The sequence below is a fragment of the Catharus ustulatus genome, chromosome 3, assembly GCF_009819885.2.
Source record: "Catharus ustulatus isolate bCatUst1 chromosome 3, bCatUst1.pri.v2, whole genome shotgun sequence".
Classification (NCBI taxonomy): Eukaryota; Metazoa; Chordata; class Aves; order Passeriformes; family Turdidae; genus Catharus; species Catharus ustulatus.
This window is the reverse complement of record NC_046223.1, coordinates 97,623,653-97,645,053: the sequence shown is the minus strand read 5'-3', so window position 1 is coordinate 97,645,053 and position 21,401 is coordinate 97,623,653. Positions and strand designations below refer to the sequence as shown.

The 21,401-nt window shown below is 36.3% G+C and overlaps 1 protein-coding gene across 1 annotated transcript in view; it reads left to right on the top strand.

The window, feature by feature from the left end:
• The window catches only part of MYOM2 (myomesin 2), a 76,096-nt gene that overhangs the window by 22,589 nt on the left and 32,106 nt on the right, over window positions 1-21,401 (top strand). The window contains exons 10-17 of the mRNA XM_033053675.1: window positions 4,360-4,521; window positions 6,458-6,599; window positions 8,214-8,413; window positions 9,112-9,165; window positions 11,783-11,910; window positions 14,860-15,043; window positions 17,770-17,944; window positions 19,201-19,322. Of these exons, the coding sequence (XP_032909566.1) occupies window positions 4,360-4,521; window positions 6,458-6,599; window positions 8,214-8,413; window positions 9,112-9,165; window positions 11,783-11,910; window positions 14,860-15,043; window positions 17,770-17,944; window positions 19,201-19,322 (1,167 nt within the window). The remainder of the gene's footprint in view (window positions 1-4,359; window positions 4,522-6,457; window positions 6,600-8,213; window positions 8,414-9,111; window positions 9,166-11,782; window positions 11,911-14,859; window positions 15,044-17,769; window positions 17,945-19,200; window positions 19,323-21,401) is intronic.

Sequence of the window (21,401 nt, the reverse complement as noted above, 5' to 3'; positions counted from 1 at the left end):
ATTGAATAGAATCTACCCGGAAAATGCTGGAGGAGATATTGAGGGTACAGGTGAGGTTTAGAGTATCATATTCTCAGAATTAAATTTGAAATAGAGGAAAAAAAAAATCTCTAGTTAGAATTTATAGTCCTGCATTCTCAGTTAAGTGATTTGGTCAACATTTTCTTGAGCACACATTAATAGCAGCAGGAGGTAACCTCATATTGTGATAGCACAATAGTTAGAACATTTGGAAGAGATCCAAAGCCAGTTCTTAGATTTCACAATGACTTATAGTTGAATACTGTGACCACTGAGCTGAAGGGTACTCACAGAGCAGTAATATAAATATAAAATTTGAAGTACTGAGGTATGGCTGTGGGTCTCCGCCTTAATCTTGGTCCATCATTTATTGTGAATTTTATATTAAAATCACATGAATATATAGTTGGGCAATACTTATAGAGGCCCACAGGCCTGATGCACATATGTTTGCTCTGCTGTTTATGTGCCATGTTAGTACATTTCTTACCTTGCCTCTTTTGTCTGTGAAAACCTATGTTATGCCAGGTGAAGCATGAAGTACTCAAAATAATATCATTAAACTTATCATATACTGGGGTGGATGGTACACAAACTCTGGATGAATAGTGTTCATTCACTGCAGCAAAAAAAGGTTTTGAAAAATAAAACTAGCTACTGAGAGCTTAATGGATAGCAACCTGTTGTAGATGTTTAGCCCATCACTTTTCCCCAACCACAGGGATTTGAAAGTGATTATTCTACCTGAGGATTTAAGGAAATCTTGGTTATTTTTGAATGGTTAGGCCTGTCCCCAAAGAGATCGCATTTGATCATGGTGGACTTCCAAGACTGATGTTTGGAATGGTCCCAGTAAAGTTAGCAGAAATTTCCAGAGTGGACAAAATGTGATGAATAAAACTAAGATATGACAGTAAGATTAATAAAGCAGTCATGAAAATTCAAGATTACGGAAATCAGAGAAAGAATGATTTTTTTACTGCTTGTTGTGCCTTGTATTTCACGTACATCATAGTTTTACATAGATTCACATCTGATCCTTTAGGGAACAAACAGCTACTTAATCTTTCATGCCTGTTTTTCTATCATTGTGGTTACTTCCTTGTGATGAACTGTTAGATGTCACTGAAGTAAAAAAAAATGAGACAATAAAAATGGCTTTTTCTCTTTGGTGAATAACCTAAAATCTACAGTTGGTCCTTGAATTCAGATTCTACTCCCACTGAAGCATACAGGAAATTTGCTGTACACTTCAAGATGTTTAATAACTAAAAATAATCACTCACTTCACATCAGATGAACCATCATTTTCAAGGGTACCTTTACTTTGTCTCCTACTGGGCGCAGTTTCTCAAGGCACCAAAGCTCTCAAATTCTAAGTTTGAAACTGCAGTTAAGAAGAGCTTCTAATTTTCAAGGAATGCACAGTATTGTTACACTTTTGATTGAACTTTTTTTTCTTGCACTATGGACAAAAGCTCAGGACCCTTTCTCTCAGTGCCTTCATAATGACAAGATAATTCCATCTTGATATGTAACAATACTAAGCTCTTTGTTTTCCCCCTTATTTAACTTCATAAGTCCTTACTTGTGAAAACCTGAGATGAAATCTTGGTCTGTTTTAAGCCAATAGGTTTTTGCTAGGAAGTCAGATAGGTGCTCATCCCATTAGTCTACTTATGATACGTGAAATACGATGTTAAAAACAAGCTTAGATTTGTCCTTCTTTACAAGCACATGGATGACACTATTTCCAAGAGGTGTACAGGTGTGTTAACTGGCAGAACTTCTTCCCAAGCACAGCAGGAATTCATACACTATGAATCTTTGTTATGTGCTTTGTTATGTCCCTGCGTTGAGTCCCTTGAGAGCTGGAGGCAATGCATAAACACATAAATATAAGCAATGACAAGTTAATAATTTACCCAACATCACATGCTTTAGACATTCTGGTTCTTTAGAGAGGTAATATTTAATTCTGCTCTTCCATTAAGGCTATAGTTTTTCTAAAATTTTTCAGTTTGTGTTAATCAAATAGTAACAACTAAAGCCCCAAGATGGATATGTATGATTTACTTCTAATAATTACACAAAGGAGAAGCATGTGTTTATCTAGCATAAATAAGCTTCACACTAGTGAGCCTTATTGAGGGTATCTAGTAGACTCCTAAGGGCATATAAGCCAGCTCAATCACACCCTCTGAATTGATTTAGGATTTCAAAAACATGAATATGATGTCTGTTATTCTTGGCCCACTTGGAAAAATTTAGAATAGTGAAAGAACCATTCAAAAAAGAACAAAATCAAAATAATACTTCAGGAACGTGTATCTAATCTGCACATGACTTCAGCTGATAGCAGGAACTCTCTGCTATTGATCTCTAATGTAATATAAACGCTATAAAGCTATATGTACCAGCATTAGGCAACCATTTATACTGTAATCTAAAATAAATAATTTCAGATTTCAGATTTCAGAAGAAAAATCATGGAGAGAAGTATCTAGACAAAAATTTAGGCAGAACAAAAAAAATAATAAAAAGAAGTTTCAGTATATAGTAGTTAGTCATGCTTTGTATGAATTTTAATCACAGTAATGTATTAGGAAAATTATCTGAAAATTATCTTGCATGTTAAAAACAACATGTGATGCTTGAAACACACTGCATCTGTGGGTTAGTCTTCTGCAAGTAAATTCTGGGAGAAATAACAGAGCACAACACATGATTAGACCGAGAATAGTCAGTACTTGTAATATTATTGTGGTGGCAGGTTTATGAATACTTCTTCTGTTAGAATTTTTAAATATACTTGAGGCCTCCAAAATTTATTCTAATTGTCTTGCCTACAAAATCATTCACCTAGGCTGTGTTAAAAAAAAGTGGGCTTGTGTTGATTTCTGGTGGATCTTTGACTTTATGTGGGGGAGAAAAGTTTTTCTGCTCTTACCAAACACAACTGCATTTTCAATTTCTACTGTCAGGTACACATAAAGAATGGAAATGGGTGATTCTGGCCTTAGTAGCATTACAGGTTTACCTACAATTTTATATATTCAAACTATGGTGGCTACCAATCTGATGAAGCTTGGAGTCCAAATAAGTGACCAGCTTTTAAGAGATGATGGTTAATCAGTTTTTTATATTTTTTTTCCTTAAGATTTTCCACAGGCCTCATACATCGGTTAAAGTTTCTAGGTGAAGGTATTTTCTGATTTAATTTAAAGTACATCATGTCTCTCTACACAAAGTCTGAGTACCATTGTGACAGGCATGACAGAAAGGGGACACTCAGGTTTTCTAGGTAAGAGTCTCATGAGTAAGGATCTCATGGGAGGGAATGTGATCAAATTTAGTTTGCGTGCTTCTCATAAAACTACTACATGCTCAGCTGATTATGCAATTTACTGCTGTAAGATTTAGTAGCATGTGTCTTCCACATGCTTTATTATGTGAATGTGTGTCATGTTTTATACCTTCCTATGCAACTCAGCTGCCATGTGAGAACACTGATTCCTTTGCAAATGTTTGAGCACTGGCTCCAAAATCTATTGAAGCAATAGGATAATAAACATTCATGATATTCAGATCTTTTAAATACAGTTCTGCTGCATTGATTACAATAAATTTGTATGTGATTGGCCTTAGGGAGTTAAAAATCAAAAAATAATCCAATCAGCTATTTAAAAGGATGATATGAGAAGACCCCTTGCCTAGCATAAAATATCCTGTTCATTCTTTTGCTCTGGTTTCACTAGGCAATCAGATTAATGTGCATTAATCATGAGTCACCACCTCTCACCTTTGAGAGGTTTAAACTTAATTTAATTCAATGCTCAACAGGCATGGTTTGAGGATTTAAGTTTGGTGTATATTTATAGCAATTTTCAGATTAAACTGAAATAACTTTTTTTTTTTTAATTTGGAAGAAAAAATTGAGTAAGCTGACATTTGACATGAACAGGAAGTAAAACTTATTAAAAATTAATCAAGGTCCCATCCTGCATTTGTTATAGGTTATGGCAGGTTTTCGTGTCAATATTTCTAATGTGGGTAACATTTTTGTCTCTCAGTGTATTAAAAGTTATAGTGATAGGAATTTTGTGGTTGGCATTGCATGGGGTAGTACTAGACCTCATGTTCTCTAAAATTCACTGCTCAAATAGGTTTAGAGAGATGCAACCTACTCTCTGTAGAGTTTTCATAGCATCAAAGCACTTTAATTATGAATAAAACTGGTAGAAATATTAGTTTGTGTCCCTGTTTAGCAGAGAACTGCACTAGGATGCTGGTTGTTCTAGCAGCACAGTAACGTGTCTGATGGGTCTTCTCTTCCAGATGTGCTGATAAAGGACTCCAAGTGGACAAAGCTGTATTTTGGAGAAGGCCAGGCAGCTCTTTCCTTTACTCATCTGAACAAAGACGATGAAGGTTTATACACCCTGCGCATGGTTTCAAGAGGTGGAATCAGTGAATGCAGTGCATACCTGTTTGTAAGAGGTAAAATTTTAACCTGGTTCTTGAGGAGAAACTAAAAAACTTTATGAAGTTTAGTTTTATGAAAAAATCCCATGTAATAACTGAAGTATGAAAGAAATTTAGCCCTGTGGAATTTCATAGTAATTTGATTTTTATATAGTAGTCTACTAAAAACCAGTCACCTTACATGAATGGGGAGCTTCAAGAGGAGCATGTCCCTGAGGACATTTAATTTCCTGAAGAACCAGAGAAACTGTGCTTGTGAAGAAACAACTTGTTTCTTTCTTTTTATCTCCTTTCTTAGTGGGAAATATATGTATGTAGGATGTATACATCTTTGCATACAATCAGTTCTTACTGTGATGGTTTTGGCTTTAGAAATTTGAAACTGGGAATGAGCCTTGTTGGGCATTCTTGTATCTTGTGCCCAGTCTTAGGGATACGTGCAGGAGAAAGCAAAAGAAATATTCCCAACACTACACCAGTCATAGTCATGTCATTAACCAGAGAAAAGAAGCAAAGTAAGAAACTAGCTGTCTGAAGAAATAGAGTTTTCACAAGAGACATAGATAAAAGGAGGTAAGTGGATTAAAATAGAATAAAGGTCAGAACTTTTCATCACATTTTCATGCACAACTTTCAGTGAAGTAAAAATGAGCTTCCGCATGCACCTGTGAGCAGAACTTAGTATTCAGTTTTATATTTTTTTCATTGAAAGATAAAAATATTTCTGGTTGAGCAGTTCTACACTCTCTTAAATATATCGGACAACATCCTTGATGTGGGCAAACTGGAACAGCCCCACTGAGGCCACTGTAGCTGTATTGATTTTAAAACTTGTTCTTGAAAACATATTGGAGATTATGTGCCTTGTGGGAGTGTCATCCTGACAGTTTCTGTGGGGTAGAGGGAGTGAATGTCTTTTTCAGGGTGTTGAAATCCAACTTCTTCACAGGAATAGTGCAAGAGCTTCATCAACTTTGCAGTATGTTTTGAACAGGCCACTCTAGCACGCTGAACTCATTAGAAAGAATTTGCTAAAGCTATTTATGTCCAGATTACATTCCAAGGTGGAAAACATCCACCAATATCTAAATATCTAAATATCCACCAATATCTAAAAACTTTCTTAGAAATTGTTGTGGTAGTGATGGGTAAATTTTAGGTATTTCTCTTGTCCCTTTTATACTGTATTTGATCCCTTTGCATGCCCAGAACCCTGGCCTTGTGCTATGTCCCCTGGAGTCTCTAGTGCTGTCTGTGGGCCAGTCTCTTGTCTTTTTTCATGTAGGCTGTGTTCTGATACTGAGCGCCAACTACTTCACCACTGATTGGGATTAGACTCTATAAATTTAGACTCTGTGTTTTTTGTTATAGAAATCTTCATTTAAAGGGAGAAAACTTTACCTGTTACAAGATTTCATTAGGAATTATGGGTCCAGACTAGTCAATATCTCCCAAAAGGAAGCCACAAAATGGTATTTTAAAGGTGGTATTTAAGACTATAAATAAAGCATAACATTATAAATGTTCCAGGAGTTTGCAAATTTTTTATTGTTTAAGAGATTTGTTTTCCTTACCTACGTGTTTTTTACTGAGCACCTTGGTCTGATTGGTAACCCACTGAGTCACAGCTTTCAGTGTGTGAGAGCATCAAAAACACATGGGTGGGTAAGGATTTTAATTCTCACAAAAAAAAAAAAAAAAAAAAAAAAAGGTGTTTGGCTCCTAAAAAGCTTTTCTGTTCTCAAAAATATCCTTGAAAATTTAGTCTGTATAAAAATATAGGCATTATGGTCCTGAATAATTATTGCAGTGAATTAGTACGTCATGAAATGTTTGGGCTTCCATTCAGATAAGCAAGTAGCACAATGAACTGTAAACTCTTCTTTTTGACTTTTTGATGTATGTCAGAGGATTTGGGGTTAAAACCACTTGATTTTTGTTTGTGGTCCAGATGCCGATGCATTGATCGCAGGAGCACCAGGGGCACCCATGGATGTTAAATGCCATGATGCTAACAGAGACTATGTTATTGTTACCTGGAAACCACCAAATACAACCAGTGAGAGCCCTGTTATTGGATATTTTGTTGACAAGTATGTAAACATTAACATTTATTTAATTTTGTTAATTGCCAGAAATATGTATATGCTGTAGAGAAAAAAAAACCAAAAACATTATATCCTTTCAGGATGTGTGTTCTTTGGATATATTTTTACAGGCACTTGGCACTGGAACTTAGTTACACACTGTGTTAAATTACTAGATTATTCCCTGGCAAACTTTTGGCCCTGATGATTTAGTACTTTCACAGGTAATTCTGGGCACAGTCTGGGAATCAGCAGAGGCTGGAGGCCATTCCAAGTAATATTTGCAGACAGACACATTTTATCATACACTTAAAATGTTCAATAGTATGGATGTGGGCACATCAGAGAATGAGCCCTGACAGTATTTAATTTATAAAAGCTAGAATCCATGGGCATCTTGAATTAGATTTAGTCTCTTTAATCTCTGTACTGCAAAAGCTGAAACCAAGGAGTTATTGCATTATCTTTTTATTTCTTTCTTAAATGTAGTACATCAGAAGCTCAAGGCCTGGACTCGTGGGAGTTGGCAGTTTAAATCACACTGGCAGGCCTCTGTCCTTCAGTGAGCTTTGCACTTTGCTGGGTTTCAGCTCAGTGCAGGCAGCTGGCAGGCAGGGGATCCAAGCACTGTTTTGCATGTCTTTTCCACTGATGTGAATGCTTGCTCCTTGTACCCAGAGCAGAACATCTGATCCTTTGTGTCTGAAACTGTCAGTCAGCAAAGCCTTACTGAAATGATTTCATAATGTATACTGCTCCGCACTTAAACGCAACATTTGCGGCTCATTGCTGTTTGCCACCCTGTCATTTGGTCTAATTCAATGATAACTCTCTGGGAATAACTGGAAAAATTGCAGTTTATGAGTGGCAGTCAGTATGAGAAAATTAACTTGAGACCTTGGGACTCTACCATCTAGATCCAATTTATGCAGTGTGCAGACCATAGGAGTATTTCACCTATATTGTGTATAATCTAGTCAGATGTGACATTTGCCATGCTGCTCGCATCATGCAGTACCAAGGAGCCCTTGATCGTGACACGACTTTTTTCTGGTGAAGTCAGGGCAAAAGAGAGTCTTCTACACAAAAGTTTATTGTATTAGGACACAAACTATATATGTACACACAAAGCAACCAGTATGAGGACATCACTCTGCTTCTTGATGACTCCTATACTCTGTAGCCCAGCCATTTTGGGAGGGAAAGGCAAAATAAGTTTACTTGAAAATATGACAAGGAAGAAAAGAAAATGATTAGATGAATCTTGCAAATTCATCATGTTCTGTGGAGATGAATATTAAGAATGAAAGTGAATAATTTATTCTTTACATGGCAAGGAAGAGAACCAAACAGAAGGGAAGCAGAGAGATTTGAAAAGGTCAAAAACCATGGAAGAAAAATGACCTTTGCATTATGAAAAAAGTAAGAACAGAGTGGGAATTGGATCTCTAATCAAGAGAAGATTGTATAAAGTCTGTGACTTTCATTAATGAGTCATATGGTTCAGCTCCTCAGCCTAGTGAAGGTTCTGTGAATTCTGTGGTTCTGACCTGGTGTGGTAGCATGGACCATATCTATTGTGAGATGATGCTGACAAATGCTGTCTTCTGCTATTTCAAGATGTGAAGTAGGTTTGGAAAACTGGGTCCAGTGCAATGATGCTCCCATAAAAGTCTGCAAGTATCCTGTGACTGGTCTTCAAGAGGGACGGTCGTACGTATTCCGTGTGAGGGCAGTGAACAGCGCTGGCATTAGCCGGCCCTCGCGAGCCTCAGAACCAGTTGCAGCGCTTGACCCTGTTGACCTGGAGAGAACACAAAGTAGGTTATCCAAGGCTTCTTTCATTTTTTAAAAAATTATTTCAGATTCTTTGTTTGCTCAGTTAACTTAAGGAGCAGAGTTTATTTCTTCCTCTGATTGAATATCTCCCTACAGACTGCTGAGTAGCATTGTGAGAGCTTGTCCATGAATAGAATAAGCCAGCTTGCTCTGGGCAGTAGTTTTATTGACTTAGCTTTGTCCTAAACCCCCTGCAGATTCTGTATATTGTGTACTTGCACACCTTCTGGTTTGTGTCCTCCTTTGAGTCAGGGGGGAATTAAAGTAATTATGAATAACTTAAAGGACTACCCCAATGTTGCCTGTGAAATCTGAGCTGAATATGCCGTTTCCTTTACATGTGTTTTATGTATGTGTGTATGCTTTACTCTTAATTCCTATAGCAAAAGCACAGTTCATGATACAATTGATTACTAATCTGCCTCAAAATCAAATCCATCTACCGTGACTCTGACTCTTGGTTTTTAGCACATCTTTAAATAGTTCTTGAATTCCTGTTTTCCTCTAGTGAATAAACCAGCATATGACTTCAAGTCAACTCTATCTGGAGAAAGATTTAATAATAATATTGTAGAAAAAGAGTTATACAGGCTTTTGAACAGGTGACAAACAATAATTTGCAAGATTTGTAAGTATATTGAACTAGTTTGAGAAACTAATTGTATATTTTGATTAACAGCTATTCATGTGGATGAAGGGCGAAAGATTGTGATCAGTAAGGACGACCTTGAAGGTATGTAGCATTTCTAACATTTTAGTCCATGCTCTTACACTCCAGGAATTTTGCATTGTAATTAGAAACATAACTTGAAAATAAATCCTTCTAGTGATAAAGACTTTGTATTAAAAAATAAATACACATTATGACTTGCAAGGTTGAGAGAACACAAGTGAACAGTGAGGTCCAAAGGATAGAGAACATCACACTCTCAACAGCAAAACTTCTATCATACGTCAACAGCATTTTCTCACCTTTTTGCTTTTACTAGTGCTAAGCTGAGTTAAATGGCTGAGCATTTAACTGCCCACCTGATTGGGCATTTTATTTCCCGTATTTCCCTACTTTCCAGCTTTCTGGGAGCTATGGATAGTTTTTTAGATTGATTTTGACTATCTGAGCAAGGTATTGCCATTCTCATAAAAACTTACATAATCCATCTCAGCTCTTTAATTAATATATCTACATGAATATGGAAGTTATTCTTAAGGTTAAGGTTATAGACCAAGAAATGTGTTTCCTCAGGAGAATTGGAGAGATCCCTGACAACTTTTTAGATAATGTTTGAGTTTTTTCTGGCTTTGGTTGTTTTTCTATGGAATGATTTGGTTTTTAGACTTGAATAATGATCTTCTTTACACTTAAACTGTTTAAATTATTAATTGTAATGGCTCAAAATTGAAAAAAAGAAGTCTTGTCTGCTCTCTTCCACAAAAGGTTATAAAGTTTTAACTCCAAAAATAACACACTAGAAGAGAAATCACCTGAGAACAGATGTAATTTGAAGGAGAATCAGACATTAAATGGCTTTCCCAGTGCATGGACAGAACAAAAGACGTTTCTCTATTTTTATAAAAGTACCATAAATTAATTGATTTGTTTATTATAGGATCAGAGGCACATTACAATGTCAGATTGTAATTGTCTTGTTTGGCTTCACAGATCATTCTTCTGTTCTCAGGATTGCCTTAGAATGATCAGGTCCAGTAAATGGCCACTCTGGAATAGTCATAAATAATGATATTTGGATTTCTGTCACATGAATGTGCATATTTAATAGAGTATGAATATTCAAATATCACTCTTTATGTAGATCAGTACTTTCATTTGCAAGATTGGAGACTACTTCCGAAAGAGCAATCTCACAAATCACAAATGGTTTTCTTTTTTAATGCAGGCTGGTGTCCCATTCTGGCAACCATTCTGTACTGCCATATTATATCATTATAAAGTATGGGAGGTTTTTTTTTTTTTCCCCCAAGAGAGAAAACATATTAAAATTTCATTGCCTGAAATCAGTTGGAAGCCTTTTGTCTTAATGCAATGTAGGATTATTGTCATTTTCTTGACTATATGTATCAATTTTGTCTTAAACTGAGCTGATTCATGTGTTTTTCTCTAAGAAAAAATACAGTTGTAGGAAATCAAATATAGAAAGCATTGTGAAAAACAAGTTTTCATTGGATTTATCACTTTTATTTATAAAGGTTTGGTTTTTATTTGATAAATATATATGATGAAATAATATCAGTGTATATTTTGAGCCTGGTTCATTATACAGGTATGTATAATAGTTTAAAATATCACTGCCATGATTTAGAGATTATTACTGAAATATTTTTCTCTTTTTTGAAGACAAATCTTAAACATTTGGAGAATATATGCTCTTTTCTTAGCCTGTAAAGAGGAAAAATTTACTTTCAAAGAGCAAAGCTTTTTCCTTTTTCTGTCACAATCCATAAAGATAAATATTTTAGGTGTCTGCAGAATTTCTATTTCTGACCGACTACCAAGCCTATGTTTCTTCAGGGCTGTGTAGCTGTGCCTGTGTAGAGGTCCATCACAGGTCCATCACAGGTCCCTCTCCCATCTCGTGCCATTTTACCCCACTGTAATTCCTTGGATAGCAGAACCACCTTTTTCTCATGTTGTGGTCAGTGAGCAGGACCATGAAAGGCTGAGCTGAGTTCTTCCAGCCTGGCCCAGGGCAGGCAGGCTGTCTCTAACAGTGCTGGTAACTCTGCAGAGTGAGTGGGGAGAGGGATATGATCAGGCCACACTACATGGCGGAGCCATCATAGGGCTGGTGACATATTTTTATGCCTCTGAGTCATAGATTTTAGAAGTGCTTTAGGCCATACAGCTGATAATGCCATCATGTTATGGGATATATTGGCAATAGGTTCTGATCCTTTTCCTGCTTTCCTCTTTATTTTAAAGGTGCTCTTCTGATTGTACTTCCCTTGAACTACTTTTTGTTAATTCTAATTTCTCATAATAACTCTTTAAATTTCTGTCTTTGGTCAAAAAAAGTTTGCATGTAGTGAGAAGGCTTTTTACTAGCAAATTGAAGTAAATCAAATGCTATCAAAGAAAAAAGTGTGACAAATGCACAGAGTTTCAGGGAGTACATATAACCTTTACTGAAAAGGTAACTAGCTATTAATACTGAAGTTTTATTTATCAATATTTAATTGATCAGGTGAACAGCATAGATGATATCACAGCTCCTGACAGCTGAGCATTGCAGTGCAGGATAGGAAAGTTGAATCAGAAAGATGAGCTGTAGTACGAATGCTGACCCAGGAGGTAATCTGCTGTTTAACACTTGCTCCATTTATTAATCTTACAGGAGATGTTCAGATTCCAGGCCCTCCCACCAATGTACATGCTTCAGAAATCAGCAAAACATATGTTGTACTCAGCTGGGATCCACCTGTTCCCCGTGGCAGGGAGCCACTCACATATTTCATTGAGAAGGTACTGCTCTGTATAGTGGTGTTCTGTTGAAAGGTGCTTCATTGCTGTGTGCAATTACACTCAACCCATTTTCAGAACTGCAGAATGAGCAATAAAACTAACACCTTCTGTGGTCTTGCAGGATTTGGAAGTGGGGTATTAGAGAAGCATGGATAATCAAATGTCTTACTGCAAGTTTTAATCAGCATTGAAGGTCAAGGTCCAGAGAAAAGAATTCCCCTATGCTATTTGCTTACTGCTGTCTAAATGGGAACAAATTATTATGTAAAGGAGCAGTTAGAAAAAAAAAAAAAGGGAGGAGAAACATCTATAATTTTCACAGTCCTGCCAGCATGACTGTAAGTTTTCAGTCTCTCTATAATAAAGGGAAGTTTCTGTTAGTCCTGTGGTAGAGCAAGGAATAAACAGTAACCCATAATTTGATCTTCACTTTTTGCAGGCTTATGACAGCATCTACTATACACTGACATTTCTAATTTATCTCCTGTAAGGTCAGCAAAGAGGCAGATGCCTGTCTCAGGTTCACTGGTCCCTGGTACTCTTCATGGCTCCTTTCCTCTTCTCTTTGAATTGAAAGGGGACTTCAGTGTTCTCTGAAGAGAAGAGGTTTGTTCTTCCTCCTAAGTGAATAAAATTTAGATAAATCCGTGCCTGAGACAAATTTCTAAATTGTATTGGATTACAACAACTTGCTACAAAGTTTTCCCAGTAGACAAAATGGGCCTCATACCTGACCTCTAAAACACTTACAGGTCAAGCTATACTTAGTGTTTATGAATTATGCCCCTAGCATATGCACCCTCTGAACAATCCACAAACACTAAACCTCTTCGTAAAACTGTCACACATTCAGTTTGCACCATGAATATTGTAGCATCCTTTTCTCCCTTACTATGCAACTTTTTTATTCTCACATTCAAAATTCTGCATATTCCTCCCCAGTTCATTTCCCAGCTATCCTCATGTCACTCCTCTTTTTGCAGCCCCCCAGCTTGTCTTTTCCCTCTCAGACACACAAAACCACCTCTACTTCTAAAGAACTCCATAGGTCATTCCTACATTTTTCATCATCCATTACTTGCTGGATGATGAACAAATCGATGTAAAGTGAACAGCACTCACTGGTTAAATTTTCCAAGCATGAGCCTGCTCTGCCTTATACAGTCAAAAGAAGTGATGAATATTTTCATAGAAATAAGTATCTAGTTTTTCTTTCTATGCAATAAAATATAATGCCTTTCTTGCATTTACTCCCAGTTACATATGTCTTCATTTATCTATAAATTTCAAGGATATCAATGTAATGATTTTGAACCAGCTCTTGTCTTGGAAATACCTTAATAGTTCCAGAATATGCAGAAATAGCCCAGATAAAAATCTCAGTGATAGATTTCCATTGAGTGGACACCTACACTTGCTTAGCTGAATTTCATTCTAAGAACAAATTGGAAAATATACATTATCTGCTTGTTTTATACAAATAAGTATATATAGCTCCAGAAACAGTACAGAGCAGTGACAATGATGAAAGAAAAGTCTCAGTTAAACACCAGACTTACTGAAGGAAAGTGAGAATGAGGACTAAAAGGCTATTATTATAAAAAAGATCTTCATTGTACTAATGAAGACCTGAATCTAAAATCTTTTTGCATAAATGATATATATGAGCAGCTTAATCAGTTCATAGGTCAAAGGCTTTTTTTTTTAACTTTGCACTGTCGTCTGTTAATTTACAAGAGTTTCTAATTATTTTATATCAAATAAAGAAGATTCAGTCCTGAACAATAAAAATATATTTGTAAAGCCTTCAAGAGACACAGAATGGAAATGAGTTTTCTATGTTCTCTTGAAATAATTTTTCAACAGATAAATCAAATCAAACTGCAGAACAAAATATCATGCTGGTTCTTTTTGAAAAGAAGAAATTAATGTTTTTCATGGCAGGAAGTAAAATAGATGGGAAAATAATATTTATTTCATATTTTACAGCTTTCTATTATGAAGAAAATTGATGCTATATTTCTTTTTTTCTGTTGAGAACTAAGTGGGTTCAGTACCTATGAGAAAGATTTTGATATATGGACTGCAACTGTTTACATTATTACTATTTGTCTATTGTAGGTGTCATTATATACAGGGTAGTTTCCAAGCACCCATGAAACACTGTTCCTCCTCTAAGGAATGCAGAGTCTATCAGATTTTGTTCCCAGATTTTCTATTCCAAAATTTTATAAACATAGAATTTGTATGCACCCATATATGTGCCAAGGAAATTTTCTTCAATCTGTTTATTACGCACTTGGGTTTTATCAAAATTTCTGAAAGACTCCACCACTAATATTTGAGTAAAAAGTTTATGTGGGAAATCTAATGGACAGCAGATTTCTCTCGGAGTACTGATTTGCTGGCTCTCCTCCATGTGCAGTTGTGGTGATGATAAGCTCAGCTGCTGCACCGAGAATGCCCAAAAGTAATTACTTCGTTTGATAAATGCTTTCAGGGGACATGACTTTACTCAACATAATAAATAAAGTTGTGAGTGAAGTAACATTTCTCTCCCTACCTTTCTCCAGAATTTGGATTAGGGCTTGTTTGCTTGACTCCAAACCTTTGGGTGTTCATGTGAGTTTTGCAGGACATGAAAGTGATTCTTTTGGGACCAATCACAGGTGACAGTCGCAGCCCTGAAAGAAGGCTGGCTGTATGTACAAGTGTGCATGTATTGAAGTTGAGACAGGCAAGGAGACAGTGAGCTCTTCAGACCTTTTTGCAGAGTAATGGAATGCACGAGCTATAAGAATTTGCATATGTTTAAGTCAGGCATTTGAAAGTGATTCTTCTCTCATAGCTCTTAAATAAATTCATGACAGGATGCAATACAGCAATATGTTCATTTTTTGACAGTTCACAGAAATGATTCATGGCTTTTTTTTGGTTGTTTTTTTGTAGTCCATGGTTGGCAGTGGAAGTTGGCAAAGAGTCAATGCACAGGTTGCAGTAAAATCTCCTCGCTATGCAGTGTTTGACCTTGCAGAAGGAAAACCATATGTTTTCCGAGTGTTGTCAGCAAACAAAAATGGCATCAGTGATCCATCTGAAATCACAGAACCTATTCAACCACAAGATACAATTGGTAAGGTATTAATTATAAGGCATTAATATTAAAAACAATAGATAATTTATAAATCAGGAATAGGCAACTCTCATTAGATTAGTATAACTACAATAATAGGAGTCGACTTTATTTGTGTTCAGTTCTGTGTAGGATTTAAAAAAGACCAAGATGCTAAATTTTAGAGACTTTCCTGAATTTTCCTAGTGATCACAAACCTCAGTACTGAAAACAATAATCAGGGTAAAGTTAAATTATTTTTAGTTATTCACTCTTCAGTGTTCTATTAATGAGACATCAAAAATAGGTTAATCACTAACTTTGATAATTGTATTTTCTGGCTCAGGTAATTATATGATACCTAATTCCCTACAGTTTCAGCTAGATAACATGGCCTTTCATTTCTTTCTTAGTATTCTGAGTTGCAAATTACTGCTGATGCACTATTCCTGTGTCATACAGATGAGTAGACTTCAGGGAAAGGGGAAGATATGACAACATATTCAGTGGTGATTTTCCAAATGAAAATGAAGTGTTTATCCTGGGGTCACATTCAAAACACAAATGAAAATTTAAGGAGTGGTTATTCATCTTGTTTTTGAAATATTTGTTTTGTTCCTGCAGTTTTGCAGAAGCCACAGATAGCAGCTTGATGTATTGATGACTGTCACCTTAAGTGCACATATCTCACTAGTGCACTTGCCAGTAATATACAAAATATTTACAGTCTCTGATATACCATAGTTAAAAATATAATCCTTACTTTCAGCTTGATCAGTAACTACTTGATAAATAAAAGCATCTTTTGCTTTCATATAGTCTTGATTTGATGCCTCATTAATGCATATAAATTATTTAAACCATTCAACATTCCCCAAGGTAGGAAAGAAAAACACTGTGTTTATTGCACTTAGTACAGAAAATAAGTTATCCCTTAGGGGTTAATGTAACACCTTCTGCATAACTCACAGCTTTAAATAAAGCACAAAGCAGAAGAATCTATTTCAAAGAGAAATTTCAGGAGTATTTTCAGAGACAGCGTTTACCACCTGAGCTACTATATCAGAAACACATGGCTCCTTTTAGTTGCCTACACTTAGTGTCATTTGATATTCTTAAGGGTGACTGGGACACCTTCATGGGAACAGCAATTATTACACAGTGGTTATGGGTACCTTATGAGCAGAAACTAAAAAATGGTTGGGGTATCCTAGGCCATCCTAAATGACACTTAAAATGATGCAATTTAATTGAGTGGTAAAAGAGGATTCTGTGTGAGATTAAAATCTAAATTTAGGTGTTTCCATGTAGGTATCTACAGGTACAGTAGATGCCTCTGCTCTGTTGCAATTGGAGCCTGAAAGATGGTTGATGTTGTCATAAGTTGCCCATGTCACTCAGCTGTAGAGGGTCTGTTTTGGGGTGGGATGAATAACTACCAAACACTGATGGAAGGCTCAGTTTAACTGGCCAAAGAGACATCCTTTTCAAATGCTTCCAGTTTGCCATTTCAGAGGACTGTAGGTATTATCTCCAGAGTCGTATCTGACAACTCCATGAAGAAATGACAGATGATCCAAAATGGCCCTTAATTAATTTATTTGTGTAATTGAGTTAAGCCATAGATCTATGACTATAGCAGCAGCTCAAGAATATGTGCTGGTAGACACACATAAAAGCCTAAATGTAGGTACATTAATCAGAATGAATCAATTTGATCTTACAAATTTATTGCATAATGTATAGTTCTGTGTAAGTATTAATTTTTATTTTAATATTGAAAGACAAAGTGGAAATCATGCTGCCTTTCTTTTGTTTCATGCTGCTTGCAGTTCTCTGCAATATTCATCTGAGGAAACTAAAATATCTTCAAAAGACGAGTACTGGGTGCCTCTCTTAACCTGTCATGTTAGGTTGAGACATTAGTTTCTCACATCATGAAAGCTCAGATAGATTTTTGATAGTGCACAGACTATGTGCTGGTTCTTACTGAGAACCGTGAGTTCCATGGATCTCAATATTTCCATTTGGATCTCTGTATTTCTGGTTCTATTTATGCACACGCATCTGTTTACATCAGTGTAAACTGACAATGAACTTTCTTTACACTTAAAGTGAGCTGCACACTATGGTACATTGGGAGAACTGTAGTCAACAGACTGAAGACAGCTTTATCCTCTTTTTCTTGGTGGTGTTGATGTTGGTCCTGGAGTATTGTTTCCCAGTTCTGGCTTCCTTAGTCAAAAGTCCTCTGTATGGCAACCAAGATGACCAGGAGATTAGAGATTGTGACCTATGAAGAAAGGTGTTCATTTAGTTTGAAGGCTTAGAAAGAAGATGGTATCAAACTTCTCAGCATTGTGAAAGGTTCAATGTGCAAGAGTGCAATGCTGGAAAAGGTTGTGCAGGTCAGCTGTGAAATGTCCATTGTCAGGTTTCAAGACTCATACAGATCCGTGACTGACACGCTAGGTTAGTGTTGGTGATGATCCCACTCTCAATGACAGGGTGGATGGACTAGATGATCTCCAGAGATCAGCCAGTGTTCCCATGCTTCTATGACATTCATCTAGCTACTTTTAGATAAAATTTTGGCATTCAAATATAACATAATAATATTAACATGGTAGGAGTAGTCATAGCTGTAGTGATTAAGTATGATCAAATTATACAGTGTTTCATCTAGCTCAAATTACTTTTATTTTTATGTATTTTATAATAGTACATGTTTTATCTCTTTTTCTTAGTTTTGCCATCTGCACCTGGTCAGGTGGTGGCCACAAGGAATACAAAAACATCAGTTGTAGTTCAATGGGATAAACCAAAACATGAAGAGGATTTATATGGCTACTACATTGACTATTCTGTGGTGGGATCAAATCACTGGGAACCCAGTAACCATAAACCTATTAAATATAACAGGTATTGATAATATTTCTTTATTTTTGGGAAGTCTGAAAACTGTAGGATTTTTAAAGATATTTTATGTACTGAACCAAAGGGTTATAATTGAAGGACAATGTTGAATGAATGTGAAGAAAAACAGTCTGCAGACTCTCTTTCCAAATTGCAGGGCAATTCTGCCCACCATTTTTTTTTTCTCCAAGAAGAAGCATATTTTTTTCTATTCCATGACTTTGAATTTGAAAAGCATATTCTAGAGACATGGTTCTGAGTGTTTTGGACATCAGTAAGTGCAAAATAGGCCCTTTTTAAATATGAAATTTGTTTTTGGGTAAACAGACCTGATGAGGAAGGGTATGAGAAAGGAGAGTGAATTCTAAAGCTTTATCATTGTCCATGAATAACAGAGCAAAAGGTCAGGCCATTTCTGCTATAAATATGGTGGTGAAAGTGCTTTGGCAGCTGACACTATTGTGCAGGAAAGCCAAGCGCCCCATTCCAGAAATGCCAGAGCTCCCTGATCTGTTACATCTCTGAATAAAGGACAGTAGACCCTGTTTTCTTATCCCCTCCTGATGATATCAAACTTCATTATGTGATTCTTCAAGCAATCTCCTCTTTGAAAAATCATACTTACTTTTATTGGAATCAATTACCAAATGCACGTCATTTTCTTTAGTGTATTATGTCAGTCATTAACTGAGTGACTTTGTATTCTAATGAGTCCTTTTTTCAAGTAGTCAAGAAATTTGATCAAAGGAAAAGTAGAGGCTAATTCTTGTCAAAGGGGGTTGGGAAAGCACAAAAATAAGAAAAAACATTTCATTTATTCAGATGTGAACATATCTTGCGATAGGATAGCTCTGAGTATTTTATTTAGTACAATAATTACCTAGCTAGAACCTCAGATCAAAACTGAACAGTATTTTTGACAATGAGTATAAAACTGCAGTGGAAAATATGGTTTCCTCCCAGAATAGATTAGAATCTAGCAAGCCAAAGTTCAGAGGGACTATATTATATCTGACCTCACCTGCTAGGTCAGTACTAACAATGAGTTCTCTGGTTTTTTTTACAGTGTCCCATCCAGTTTCATTGTACTACTTCCTACCAATGTATTGCAGTTTCCCTCTTGGAAATATTTTCCTTTGTGAAGCACTCATGAAGTTGAGCTTTTTAATTGATACAACAATTTCATGTTACAACATAAAATGTATATATTTACCCACCTGTAAAATATATACTAATATGTGATGCTGTCTTTCTTAACCCAGGTTTGTTGTTCATGGTTTGGAGACTGGAGAGCAATATGTCTTCCGTGTGAAAGCTGCGAATGCTGTAGGATTGAGCGAGAACTCGCAGGAGTCGCAGGCTGTAACGGTGCAGGCAGCCCTCAGTAAGTGTGATTCTGTGTAACTCAGCTTCTTGTTTTCAGAATTTTCAGCAATCATCTCCTTTGGTCTGATTTACTAGAATAGTGTACCTTGCAGCTGTCATGCACCTCTGTTTAATGACGTTTATTCTCTGGCATGCGGCTATTCTAAAAAAATAGAGAAAAGTCATTGTTTTATAAAAAAAAGTTATTTATAATGACTGTTAGAAATATTGGGTAAGATGCACTTTAATGACCAGGTTGCCTTTTGCTCCTAGGCTGTATCAAAGAAATTTAAATAGTGATTAAGTTAGACAATCAGTTTCTGAGTGATTTGGAGTGGTGCAAAACATTTCAGCATGGAATCTGCTCAATTTAGAAGAGCTTCAGTAAGCTTTATTACTGTGTAGCTGAAGCAAAAGAAAATCCCCTTTGTTTGCTCCAGGTTGGACCACAATCTACCTCCTCTGATGTCCTACAAACAAAATTCTGTCTAAGATCTGTCCCACAACCTTCAGTGGGAATGGTACATGTTGAGTGAAAGGTTGAATAAGTATTTACAACAAAGAGTACACAGATCTGGGCTATCATGATTCAATTGAATTAAGGGGCAGTGTCACTTCCATACTGAAAATTTTAAATAGGACACATTTCTCCAGCAGAGTGCCCTCTACCTCTTGGAGAAGAGCAGTAGACACACTTGTGAGAAATAATCCTCTAAAAGATTTATAATTCAGGGTAGTCAACAGAAAGTAAATTTGTATCCTACTGACAAAGTTACTCTATTTGACTTTTTTAGGAGGAAGTGTGTCTCATATGGGTAGGTGGTGCATGGACACTTGCACATTTATCACCACAATGTTGTAAATGCACTTTCACCTATTTGTCACTGTGTGCCTTGGAGATGAGGGTTGCATGGGGTATATCATCAAACACAGAGCACGTGGATCTTACACTTATGGGATGTGAGCGGCTTTTATCCATTTTTGTAGCCTTTACAGGAATTTAGCAGGACTATTCATAGATGGCTTAACATGTAGCATTACTTTAGGACTATTTGCAGGAGCTTGCTACAGTCATTCTTATTTACCAAGAAGTGGCAGTTAAAAACAAAGGCCACGTTTTGTGACCTCTGAGTATAGCAGCGCATCTGAAAAAAAAAAAAAAAATGAAAGAGCAGTTCTGTTCATTGCTATCAGTTTTCATAGTGATCACTAGTACAGCTACAAGATCAGAGACTGTACTGAGGCCTCTGCTAGTGTATTCTCTTCTGAATGAGGTAAGTTGTATTTGCCCAAGTTATACTGATAATTCAACTGGAAGTATCAGATCAGATTTAGGGCCAGGTGTTTAGCTGCACTGATCAAAGCACCCCAGTGTCAAGAAAGGGGTATCTTTGGGGAGACTTTCAAGTAAGGGTGACAAATACAAAACTACTTTCTACAAGGGGTGCTTGCCAGTAGGAGGGAGTTAGAAAGCGCAGAGAAGGGGTTTTCTTCATCCCTAGGAAGGTGACATTTCTGCTTCTGCTACAGAAGGGATTAAACCCATGCAAGTAACCTCATGAAGGACATTACTTTTCTGCCTCAGTATAGATTAAGCTACTGAAAGTATAAGTATCTTCTATTCTTTCTAGGGCAAAAAGCAGTCACAGTTTGAATAAAACATATAATATCAGGATAATACAGGAAAAATGTGGTGGCCATAGATGAATCAGTCATATGACTTAATTTCATTAAAGTTTATCACCTTTTTTCTTTTTTTTATTAGATTATTTTTACTGTATTCCAGTAGCATTTGAGCAGCTTCTTTTTTTCCAGGAAGAGATCTTCTGACCCACTTAATTCTTTTAGCATAATTTGTGGCCTGGAGACACTTGCTGGCATTACTATTTACCTGCAAAGATCATCTATTCTTCCTTGCTACCTTCTGAGAGGGGAAAATGTTAGACAGATGTTTTAAAACCTTCCATGTTTATAACTGGTCATAAAATGAATGTTGGTTAGCAACTTTACAATGATTTTGCTATCATTATGCAGCTGAGAGCAGTATGCTGCAGAAAATAGAAGCAACATCAAAAATGCTAAGCAACTTCTACACTGC